Source organism: Phallusia mammillata, chromosome 1 (assembly GCF_965637545.1).
Source record: "Phallusia mammillata chromosome 1, kaPhaMamm4.hap1.1, whole genome shotgun sequence".
Taxonomy (NCBI): Eukaryota; Metazoa; Chordata; class Ascidiacea; order Phlebobranchia; family Ascidiidae; genus Phallusia; species Phallusia mammillata.
The window spans coordinates 1282928-1295598 of NC_137252.1; the positions used below are offsets into that span (position 1 = coordinate 1282928).

Here is a 12671-nt window from a genome sequence, read left to right on the forward strand (position 1 = left end):
TAACTGGAAACCCAGATTAGCTAATAGAATCCAGCAATCAGTGTCAAAGAATAAAATTTCAGCATTCAGTTGGGTATGTTGAAATTTACAAATTATGTACCACTCATTAATTTATCACAGCACCCTGTCACAATTTCTGCGAATATGAACGTACACGGTAAAGGATATCCCTGACAGATGTCCAATCCGTAAATGTATTTGTCTCATTTTTGGGCCTGTCACAATTTCTGCGAATATGAACGTACACGGTAAAGATATCCCTGACAGATGTCCAATCCGTAAATGTATTTGTCTCAAAAAGAGGCAATGACGAGAAATGTACGCTGAGGTATTTTTTACATTCCCTTTCAACTTGCTTCAGTGAACCCGTTTCAAAATCTTGTTCTTTTGAAAGAACCGGAAACAATTAAATTAACGCCTAGTGGGTTTCTTAGGAGAGTGTAATATGAAACTGCGTACATGCAATTTGTGAACCAACAGTTGGCAAATGTGTGGAGGCCGTTACTTGTATTGACGGTCACGTTTATAACGCGGTCAACAAATGCAACTAAACAACGCAGAGGCGACACCTGACGACTACAAAAAAACATACATCGCCCACACAAAGAATTCAAATTATATTTTCGAATAGAATTCGTATCGTTTTCGATTTTTAAACAAATGTCTGACTTTATAAGTATCTGTCGATACGAAATAAACCATAAAGTGCACACACAATTAAAACCCTTTTCTCCCGTGTTAGAAAATAAATTAATATAATTCTAAGTTAAATTGTTGTTTTGAACAATTTAGGCATGGTGTCTTTTATTGCGACACAGGTTTTTGAACAATTTGGACACCAGACAGCCTTTGTTAGACCTTGATATCACAACGACCAGTCTATTTGTTATCAAAACGACCGGTCTATCGGTTGTTTGGTAATACGTGTAGTGACCGTACTTTTTTCAAAGTCTGAGCAGCCTGGATGTCACCGACAACCGCACAAGGGTTTCCTAATTTGTCTCCAACGCAACACTGCCTGCCTGACGGGTACATTCAACAGTTTTGTTGCATTGGTGCTCTGTTAAACGAACAGAAAAGGTGTCACAAACACATTATAACGAATACGCTGAACAACGTACACCAAGAAACATGCTAAGAAATCATTATTACGGTATTTCACATTCATAAGTTATCACAAAATAAATCTCATGCAATAAACACAATCAAAGTAAGTACCAACTTGTTGATAATCCAAGTTTAAATTTCAGGATTTAATTGTACTTTGTTTGACAAAGACGTTTCAACAATTTAATTCACTTTCATCATTCACGTTGTTGTATTTTGACGTTAGAGTTTTCTCCATCAATCATGACAGGCGCTTTGTCACAATAAAATGTCAAAACACAAGCGTGTAGCAGAAGCAGGGAAAAAAGAACAAGCAAGCAAATTGTCGCTGTAAAAATGTGCGTTCCAAGTTAATGCTTTTTACAGTAAAAATGTAACATTCTTTTATAGTTGTACAAGGACAAAATATCCGTTCACTATGTCCAATGATATGCGCAACGCCTCGATTCCGCATCGACCAAGTAAATTTAAATGCGGCATTCTGGAGACAAACATCGTAAGACTACATATGGTTGTCCCGTGTTTGACTTCTGCTTGGAATGCGCCGAGTATCGGCACCAGATGTTCCGTTGCAGAGTTGAAACGCTGATTGGTTTCCTTTAAACTCGGTTTCACAATTTTCTTCCAGAAATTTACAGAAACGAAATTTCCGCTTGTTGCTGTGTCAATCTCTAACAAACAAGCTTTACCGTTTATGCTGACGGTTACCTCGAGTTTCGGACTGAAATCTGCTTCTGGCTTCATCGAAAGTAGCGAATTTACATGTTGAACAGGCGAAACAGACGCCTGTTTCTTTCTGCAAACAATTTCCAAATGGCCTATACGTTTACAGAATTTGCAAGTGGCTCTTTTATAGCGGCAATCGGGTGCCAGGTGGTCAGGTTTTCCACATCGGTAACAAGATGTATTTTTCCTAAACTTGTCAATTGTAGGTGTGGACGTACTAAAACCTTTCTTTGCATCCCGTACCTTGTGTACCGATCCGCGAGTTCCATACACAGTTTCCTTTGCAACCTTTGCAGCGTCTTCGGTTTGCATTGCAACTTCAATAGCTCGGGTAAATGTCAACTTAGCGGCGTTGATTTTGAATTTGCCTTTAGCACTGCTTTGTTACCTATAGAACAAATGAACCTTGCACGCAACGCTTCGTCCAGCGGGGCTTTAATTGAAGGAAAATCGCACGTGCCTGCGTCGTGACGAATGCGTGCAGCTAACTCTTGCACTGTTTCCCCGGGCTTGCGCTGCATGTTGCTCGAAAATTTAAAGCGTTCCCGAATAACAAACCTTTTCGGATCGAACTGTTCTTTCATGAAACCTTCAATTTCTGTGATTGAAAGATCGTTCACAGTCTTGGCTGGGGAGCTTTGACCAGCCAGATTGGATAGAAGCTTGTACGTTGTAGGGGTTTGATTGGTGAGAAAAACTTGAGCCACCCTCGTTTCTGGAACAGCATGTGCTTGTATAAGCGTTGTAAACCTAGACCAGTAGTCGTCCCACAGCTCCGATGTTGAGTCGAATGAGGCAAAGCTTGGCGTAGCAACGGAAGGTGCAGCGTTGTGACTTGAACCAGCTTTCTCAACTAAGGCAAGAATTAGCTTCATTTGTTCATCATGGCGTCTTTGCTGCTCTTTTAGTTGTTCTTGCATCAGCTTTGCAATTTTCTCCATCGTTGAAAAGAACTATCTTCGATACCAAACTGCGTATAACTCGTTCAGTTGGTAGATCCCGTCCTCGTCGCCAATAAACTCTGTTGTATTTCTTTGTATTGTTCGCTCAAAGAGTAAAATAGAATGAATAACGAATAAATGAAACAAGCATTTATAGCTTGGATAATTTGCAATTTACATAGCACAGACGAATAGTAATCACCACAGGCAAAACAGTAATGAATGCGGTACAATTAATGAATCACGTGACTATGGAATGCGCGTGGGCGATTCAATGCCTTAAGGAAAATGCACGAAGCGGAACCACAACACAAACTATCTCTTTAGCATGATTACATTCGTGTGTATCGAACTGTCGTTGTCGCCTCAAAAGCCCGTTTTTAGTGTTGGTCAATCTTCTAACATTGAATTGCCGTTGACAAAAGTTTCAACCGATGTATGATTTTTATTGCTCATTCAGTTTTTTGTGATTTATGTTGTATATTTAGATTTTGTGCTTGTGCATTAATGTCGTACAAAATCCACGATGTCTTGTCTATTTCGTTGCATTAAGGTAGAACAGCAAACTGTTTGTCAAACCGAAGCAAATTGTTCACAATTAATATGTTGATTTAGTAATAATTAGATTTGTCATCGGAACTATGTAAACAATACTGCTCAATTACACTAATAGTTGTTTTAAAACTTTAAAATGGTATTGTCTCACTGAAAATCAACACCATGAAACAATGAAGCTTAGTTGCTGAGTTGTGTGAGGATGTATTTATGGATCCACAAGCATAAGTGAAACCATCGGAAGTGTGTTCGATAATTCAATATTTGCGATTTGAAGGTGTCGACCACTCTGTATTTGTAAGTTGCAAGGACGTTAGGTGGCGTAAGAGGGTCATTTGTGACGGGATGCGTTGACTGCAAATACTTGGCATCAGTCTTTGCCAAAAAATCTCAATCACATTGCTTCTTTCCAACTGATTTAGATGTTAGTCGGGTTTTTCCTTTTGGTTTTTTGAGGTTGAAGTCTAATCAAGTGTCGTAATTTTCACGTTCGAATTGGTAACTTTCGTCAATTGAGCTCTGAATTTAAGAAATTACGGATCAGGAAATTACGGATGAATTTAAGAAATTTTCGATCCTGCTTGCAACTTCATACTTTAGTCATCAATTATTGCATATATTTTGTTAACTTCCTCAAGGTTGTTGACTACGTCAAATCCAATACCTACATTTACCACCCGGAAGTGACAAGGAGACTGGCCTGTATACGTTCAACGCCTCTTACAAACTTTTCCGTTTCATAGGATACAACTTGCCAGCATGGAGCGTTGTATTATGGGATTGGATGGGAGAAGTCAAGCATGGAGTGCAGTGGGGAACCGGCTTGCCATGCTTTTCAAGTGAAACGTGAGTATTCTATATACGTGTACTAATATACAAAAGATTCCCTAGTGTAGTGAATTTTAAAAACGCTACCTAAAATCTTTCGTAGCCATTTCTTTCAATGCCTCATTGCGCTGTTTTCTTATGGTAAAATTACTGAACGAATGACAATGAAGTGTAGTATAAGTTCGATTTGCAGTTAAAGATGAAAAAGTGTTTGTCTTATCACAGTATCGAGAACCAGTACTTTTTTTGACGGTACTGTTTTTTGCAGCCCTGTTATTTCTCCAACATTTGGGAAATAAGAATTTAGCAACTACTGGAGAAATAAAAACATTGAAAAACAAATTGGATTTTTTCCCTAAAATCATGCTGAAACCGACGGAGTTGCAAGTAGGGCCGGGTTCGGGTTCGGGCCTGGTTCGGAATCGGAAAACAGGCTCAAAACGGACCCGACTTGACGTTCCGTGTCCGCCATTGTTTTTTAAATAAAATCACTTAGCTAAGTAACAATTCTCTGGCTTTGACCTCATGCCCACCCTCCTCTAAAACGTATCGTTTTACCCATTGTCTACTATTGTTCAATGTGTTCGTTGTCTTTCTCTTTTTTCTTTCTCATCCTTTGTTGCAAGGCTTTCGTGGGTAGGCCTGTCAATCAAAATTTCGGGCCCAAACGGGCTTTGCAAAAACGTTTCGGGTTCGGGCCGGGCTTCGGGCTTCGGGCTTATACATTCGGGTTCGGGCCAGTCTTCGGGCTTATACATTCGGGTTCGGGCCGGATTCGGTCTCAGATTTCGGGCCCGCTTGCAACTCTGGACGGAACCACTTATGATTACGGAAAAGCTGTACATCGTTGCTACCAACATAACCGCCTATTGCTTGCTCGGTGTTTTTTTTACGTTAGCCGCTCCTACACGTTATAGGAATAAAACAAAACAAATGGAGGATGAGATATACAGACAGCTTTGAGTCATGCTTTGCAACGCATTGCTCTTTCTTTCAGACGAAGCTGTTCATTTTTACAACATACAGAAAACTCCATCAAAGCTAATCAACAATGTGTTATGAGTCAGTAATCAGTGTCGGTTGTGCAGATGTGCAGTGGGTAGTCGTACCTGTTCTAGGGTTAAAATCTTGACGCACAGGAAGCAGAAGTAGATCTGTGTAAATGGTTCCCTACTTCATGATTTAAATAACAGCGCCAAGAAAATAAAAAGCGACATAGTTTACAGTTCGGCACATGCCATCAGCAGTGTTATGAAGGGATACATCAGGTACACGCGTTTGTATACAGTTGGGTCACATAACAAATGTGCTAAGCAAGCGTAGCGTAAGACGGTGTGTTGTATATTGCTTTGCATAGCACAGGTGTGGCCAGACCTGCTTCACGCTCGAGCCATATCACATAACTTAGTTTTAGAAGAGCCGCAACACAAAAAAAATCAAAAAACGAATTCATTTAATCACCACGAAGCATAAGCTATCAAATAATGATTATTGTTGTATGGTGATACTGTGAGTCTCCACCTGGGCTGCAAGGTGTTTGAAATTTGGCTGATATAATGGAAAAGTTTTTGTGTTTAGCTTCGTAATGACGTTTGAAGTCACTAGTTTTGTAATGATTGAACAAAGCTTGACAGATAAGACACACAGGTTTAAACTTTGCAGTTATTGCTAGTAGAAGCTGCAATAGAAATGTAAAGTGCTTTTAATGTCAGCCCTGACTTACAGCTTAAATCTAAAAATATATTTGACTATAATGCACAAGTTATAGCACACTTTTGTACAAAAATGTTCTTTTCGCCTGGTTTCGGAATGTACATTGGTTATGACAAACAGTCAGTCTATTGTTAATACGTGATAAAATGCATTGTTTTATCAACTGGTCAAACAACTGCAAGATGGGAATGCATGTGCAGCATCAAAGAGCCGCAATCAAAGGCTCAATGAGCCGCATGCGGCTCGAGAGCCGCAGTTTGGCCACCCCTGGCATAGCACATTGCATGGAGATTTTAAATCAAGTGTTGTGCATTTTAGCTTCCCTGTTGTAAAATAACTTACATTGGTTACAAAGTTTAAGCACAGACAATGTCCAGTTCACTTGTGTTCACTTGGTCCGGAAGCAAAGCAGTATTGCGAGAAAATGAGGGCGAATCGGTTCAGCTGGTTACAATACATTGACCGTATTGGCTATAGCCAGAATACAGCACACCAAAGCGTCAGGACAGACTGAAACGTCCACAGCCCACCTGTGAGCTCAAAGTTTATGTTATAATTGCAGCCAGTGAAACACAACGTGTCTTCTACTTCTGCAGCAAATAGTAATGGCAAGTAGAAAGTGGCCGTATATGTGATCATTGTGACAAACGTGATGACTGGGCTTTCCATCAGCAAGTTTGTGATTTTGTTCCTGATGATTCACAATGTATACGGACAAACTAAACGTAAGTGTTACCACTAAAAGTGTTAATATTCGTTTGTTGGGCAATTTAATTTTGCCAATTTTGCAATTAATTGTGCCAACTGTCCGAACTCAAGCCTGGTGTTGCGTTTAACAACTTATTAGACAAAACAATTGCAGAAAACAGTGCAACAACGAGGTGTTTTCCAGGTTGCAACAAAACGATGCAAGCAGTGAAGGACAGTGTGCTGATATTATCTGACGATCTTGTGGATGCAAACACTGCACAGGAGAAATGTTCTTTGCTGGGTGGAAGTCTTGCAATGACTGATGACCCACAGATCAACACAACTCTCACTCAACTCATGACAGACAAATACACGAAAGGTTGGCATATTGGTATACAATTTTAAGGCTCGGCAACAAAGTACAACAAAACGACTTAACTGCCTATCCCAACAAAACGTTGTTTCAGATTTGCAGCGGGTTTATATTTTCTTTGACCCGGACACATATGAACGATGCAAATACTCATGTAGTTCGGCTGAAGTGGATTTCTGGAAAAGTACAAAATCTCTCGGACATCTGTGGTATTTCGACTTGTACAAAACGTAAAAAGCAGATAATTATAAACTTTTCATGATCATTTGGATCAGCGGCTAAAATTTTTCAGTTATGTGTTCATAGCGGCCCGTTTCATCAACTCGAGAATTAGCGGTCTATAAAGTTGAATGTTAACCTTAGAAAACAAAAAATTAAAGCAAAATCACTACTATAAGGGTTAAAACCAGATAGTTATAAACTTGTCACTATCAATTAACCTAAATTTTTTCGAACAGGAATCTCGAAAACGCGATGGAACCAATTTACTTCTGCGAGGCTTGGAAAGACAGGAATCCTGAAATGGAAAAGTGGTTTGTGTCTATTGGAAGAAATTGTGACGGACTTTTACCTCATGGAGATTGGGCCGGTTGGTTTTTATTACCTCAGTAAAGTTTGTTGGACCACAAAAATATATTATTGCCAAAACATATTATGTACAGTTTATGTTTTGGGTTTGTCAGGTTTTGATACAAAATCTTTTTTATTTAATGTCTTGTATCTCACATACAAATATATGCGGGATGGAACCTACGATATTCCTTGTTTTTCGACGCTAAATCAAGGAAACGTCAACACGAAATATTCAGCTACAGAAGCATCGGTGAAATGTATGGAAGCAAACTGCGAAGTGTCAATGAATCGTTTGAAAACTTTACTACATATGATGGATCATTCCTGGCACCAAGTGAGCGTTTGATCTTAAATAGTAATACATCTGCTCTCATGTCAAAAAGCATTTACCTTCTTTCTAGAAGTTAAAGTGTTTGTTGGAGCTCGTTACAACACGTCGTTGAATGGTTGGTATTGGAGCGATGGATCTCCGGCAAACTTTCCTGTTTCCAACGTCACATCTTGCCAGCAGGGAATGTTGCATTATGGGATCGGATGGAAGCAGTCAAGCATGAACTGTAGTGGTGAACCGGCTTACTATGCTTGTCAAGTGAAACGTGAGTGTTCTAATATGCATGAACTGAAACACAAAAGATTTCCTGGTGTAAAGAATATTAAAAATGCAGCTTTCAATCCTTTTTCAAATACTTTTGTCCATACCTAATGTACATCTTTTTCTGATGTGAAATGACTCAACAAGTGACAATGAATTGTAGTATAAGCACGTTTTGCAGTTAAGGATAAAAAAGTGTTTGTCTTATAAAAGTAACGAGCTAGTCGTTATATATATTTTTTAACGGAGTTGTTTTTTGCAGCCCTGTCATTCCTCCAACGATTCCGAAATAAGAATTTAGCAAATACTGGAGAAATCAAAAACATTGCAAAACAAATTGGAATATTTTCCCAAAATCATGCTGAAACCAACGGAACAACTTATGATTACGGAGAAGCTCAACTGTACATCGTTGTTACCAGCATCAACCAAGAGACATATAACTCGACTATACAGCTGGGATCATCTAAGATTGACATCTCATTGCAGACAAACGGGGTTCAACGCATCGTTATTGATGTGTATGTCTTTCAGATAAACACAACCGAAACAGCACAGATTCAACCTCTCAAAGTCGGCTCCCTGACAACAACAAAGTATGAAGCTGCATTGAACACCACCTTTATTAATATTGTTGGTCGCAATGCAGATAGCTTTGAACCCATATCCAGCAACCATTCAACCAGCAACGAGGAAAACAATCATCTTCAAGGAAAAGCAAATTTCACCGTATCTCCAATGTCACTAGAATCCGTCTGCAAGAAAATCAAATTGGGAAAGATCAGCAATGCAAACCTTATTATCAACAAAATGAAACCAATTTGTCTCTACTTCGACAGAGTTGAAGATAAGTATTCAGATCGTGGTTGCGCCACAATTACTGATGACGTAACAGGCAACGTCACTTGCAAATGCCACCATCTCACCTTGTTCACTGTTCTGCTGGCTGTCGAGACCACCACCATACCAAAGGGCATCAAGGTAAAGATTCAAATAAGTAATTTAAAGAATGGCTCACTATTAAGAAATATTTTATTTTAGAATGTAAAGTTTAAAGATTCAAATGTCATCTTAACAAACAGCACATGATTACGCAATATTTTATTTCAGATCACATCTTACGCCACAGAATCAACATCAGTCGTATTTCTGATTGCCACCATAGTAATCCTATACAAATCGAAACAAAACATTGATCGGGTTCCGGTTCAAATCAGCTTGTCAATGGCTCTGCTACTCTTCCACGCAGTCAACCTATCCCATGATCTTGCCGTGATGCACGAGATTCCATGCGTGATTCACACAGCAGCCAATCAATATTTATTACTCTGTGCAGGTAAATAACTAACCACATAATTCAACCCTTAAAAGATTTGTTTGTGATCGATTGAATCGTTTGTTTCAGGAATGTGGTCTCTGGTCGAAGGAATTCGTCTGTTTATGGCCACTTCCTTTCCAGTCGAGTTTCAAACTCAGGATTCAACGAAACGTCTCAGGGTTTTTATGCTCACTGGCTGGCTTATTCCCGCTCTATTAGTGGGAATATCTACTACTGTGGGGTTTGTCATGGGAATCTACATGAAGCCCCAACCGCTAAACGAGCAGTGTAACCAATTGATACAGGTTCAAAAATACGACCGATGCTGGTTGGTGCCCGGTACTCCGATCTTCTACACAACGGTCATCGCTCCTCTTGCTCTTGTCCTCTTCATCAACCTGATCATTATCCTGAAGACAACACATGTGATGCTGAACTCGAGACGGATGCGAAACGGAGGAGAAGATCCGGGGACAGGAGATGCATTAAGAGCATCAAAGTCTTTCATCTTACTCTTCCTCATGCTTGGTGGAACTTGGATTTTTGCTTTTTTCACAGGTAATAATTGTACATTGTGTGTTTCGAATTACTAACAAATTAATTACATCAATGTAAAGTTACATCAATAAATGTTAAGCACCCTTTCTTTTCTGCAGGAATTGGCAACGAGATTTCGAACGAGGTGTTCATGTACATCCACAGCTTGGTTAACGGATCGCAGGGTATCGTCGTCTTTCTGTTGTATTGTGTCATTGATGATGACGTCAGAAAGGAAGTTTTACCGTGCAAGCGTGAAGCTGATGTTGGGTCTGATTCACAAGTAACAGGACAAACTTTTAGGGGGTGACTTGCGTGAAAGTCTTTTTTGTCGATTCGTTCAAACTTGTTGAGTACTTAATACTAAGATCTTCGTCACCTTGATATAAACCTGTCTTCTATAACATTGCATGAAAGCTGCATTCATGTATTTGGCATTTTTGCTTATCTTTCTTGTACTGTACTGTAATGTGTCAATTGGCAGATGATTTAACTCTAAAATTGAACTTTCGCGTAAATTTGTGTTTTAGTCGAAAAGAATCTGTGTTTGAAATTGGGATTACACACCTGCTGTGTCAGCAGACATTTAAAACTTTTTGGCGCAAACAGTGTCGATTTAAATATGATGTCTAAGATGTGTTAATTCACTTTTTACAGGTAAAACTCCATTATTCTTTCAAGAATACCAAAATTTGTTTAGTGTTATGGACTATTACACTTCGATTTCTTTTTAAATTCTGCACTCTATTATGTGTTGTGGCTTTTATTGTGCAATGTGATTTAGTAGTAATTTCACTTCAAAGCGATTCCACGTCACTGAAAAACATACCGAGTTCCTCTCATCCGACTGTCTCTGGGCAGCAGTAGACGTTAAACTCCCGGAAATTTGTCGATAAAAACACATCAACCAACGTCATCGCCTGCAATACTGTTGTGTCATGGCAGTTCATTCTTGTCACGTCAGATGCACATTTTCCTCTTTGTACTGAGAACCACTGCGGCGATAACATGTTACAGGCGCGTGATATTGAACGAGTGTGACGTATGTGCAATGAGACTGAGTGATTAATGTTCAAAGGTAAAGAGCATTCATTTTTGGGCGAATTCCTTCATTTAAACATTAACTAGTGAAATAGTAATGTACACAACATCTGTAAAAATCGTTACTTTATCAAAGTTAAATCAGCAAAGAAGCATATCAGTATTTTATTTGTATTGCATTGCTCACAATGAACACTTCCACTGTATGCGGCCATAGGGTACTTAAACAAATTTGTCGTTCAACTGGTGTAATGCTGAACAAAATACTAATTGTTGTTTTTAAGAACTTGTATTTCGCTAACGTTTCGCCCACCAGAACGGTAGGGCTTCATCAGAGCAATGAACGATATAGTGCAAGCATAACAGGCGAAAATGCACAAGCGCAGCGGGATATAACGTAAAGTAATTATAAGAGAACAAAGGCTTATCGTGATGGGTTGAGTGTGCTATATTGTGACAGTGCGTAACTAATGCCCGATATTTGAAGAGGAAGTCGAACGCAAAATGTCGCGGAAAACTGGGCTGAGGTTTTTGCCGTCGTTACGGTTTAAAACATTTGAATTAGAATTTATGAGGCAACTTTCAAAGACCAATCTTTTCGACCAATTAGGTTCCTGTTTCAAAACTTGGGCATCGTTCCAATTTATGCGGTGATCACATACAAAAACGTGTTCGCATAAGGCGGACTTGTTAACATCCATGTTTCTGACTGCCACTTTGTGTTCCTTGAGACGTGAATTTAGATTCCGCTTAGTTTGACCAATGTATACCATATCACAATCACGGCAAGGGAACTGGTAAACAACTCCTGTACGATGTTGTGGTATAGTGGCATCTTTTGGTTTTGGTAGTAACTGCCCAATAGTTTTAAAAGGTTTCATTGCCACTTTTACCCCAGCATCATTCAGGATACGTTTTAGGCGCTCCGATACACCCTGGACATACGGTAAGCATGTGAATGATTTAAACTGTCTGTTTTGTAAGGTGGTTGTGTTATGGGTCAAGTGGTGTAAGTTACGCGGGAAACCGTTATTCTTTAACACGCGTGCAATATTTTTGCATTCGTGTTTGTGAAGAACCGTATCCTTGATGTGAGTTGTGGCTCTGTTGTAAAGCGTTTTGGCGACTGTAAGTTTTTGGTGCCGTGGATGGTGAGACGTGTAGTGTAGGTGGCGGTCAGTGTTCGTGGGCTTCTTGTATATGCCAGTGATGAGCTTTTGATCTGGCTGCCTGGTAACAGCCACATCTAAAAACGCAATGGTATCGTGTTGTTCGGTTTCCATGGTGAAAGCTATTGTAGGTGATATGGTGTTCAGGTGTGTGTGAAATGTGTAGACCATGTTTCTGTCGATAATGACGTATGTGTCATCAACGTATCGAAGCCATAGACGTGGCGGTGTGTGGAAAGTTGCAAGTGCCTTCTGCTCTATGTGTTCCATAGTGAGATTAGCAAGAATAGCTGAAATAGGAGAGCCCATGGGTGTAACAAAGATTTGTTTGTATATTGTGTCTCTGTAAGTAAAAACTGTTGCGTTAAGGCAATTCTGTAAAGCTGTTTGTATGTGAGAAAGATCTAACCCGGTGCGTTCGTGTAGTGTAGTGTCGTGTTTGAGTTTGTCCAGAGTGATCGAAAGTGCCAAATCGGTAGGTATGGACGTAAACAAACTGACAACATCA

General features: G+C 39.6%; 1 protein-coding gene across 1 annotated transcript; it reads right to left on the reverse strand.

The window, feature by feature from the left end:
- Positions 1-11226: 11226 nt before the first annotated feature.
- On the reverse strand, positions 11227-12625 carry LOC145232746 (uncharacterized). The gene has a single exon (XM_080097422.1). The coding sequence runs from the start codon at positions 12470-12472 to the stop codon at positions 11462-11464; it is 1011 nt and encodes a 336-aa protein (XP_079953548.1). The 5' UTR covers positions 12473-12625; the 3' UTR covers positions 11227-11461.
- Between the last annotated feature and the right edge of the window lie 46 nt (positions 12626-12671).

Excerpts from the sequence above, each read along its gene's own strand:
- LOC145232746 (XM_080097422.1), bottom strand. The coding sequence starts at position 12,472 with ATGGGCTCTCCTATTTCAGCTATTCTTGCTAATCTCACTATGGAACAC.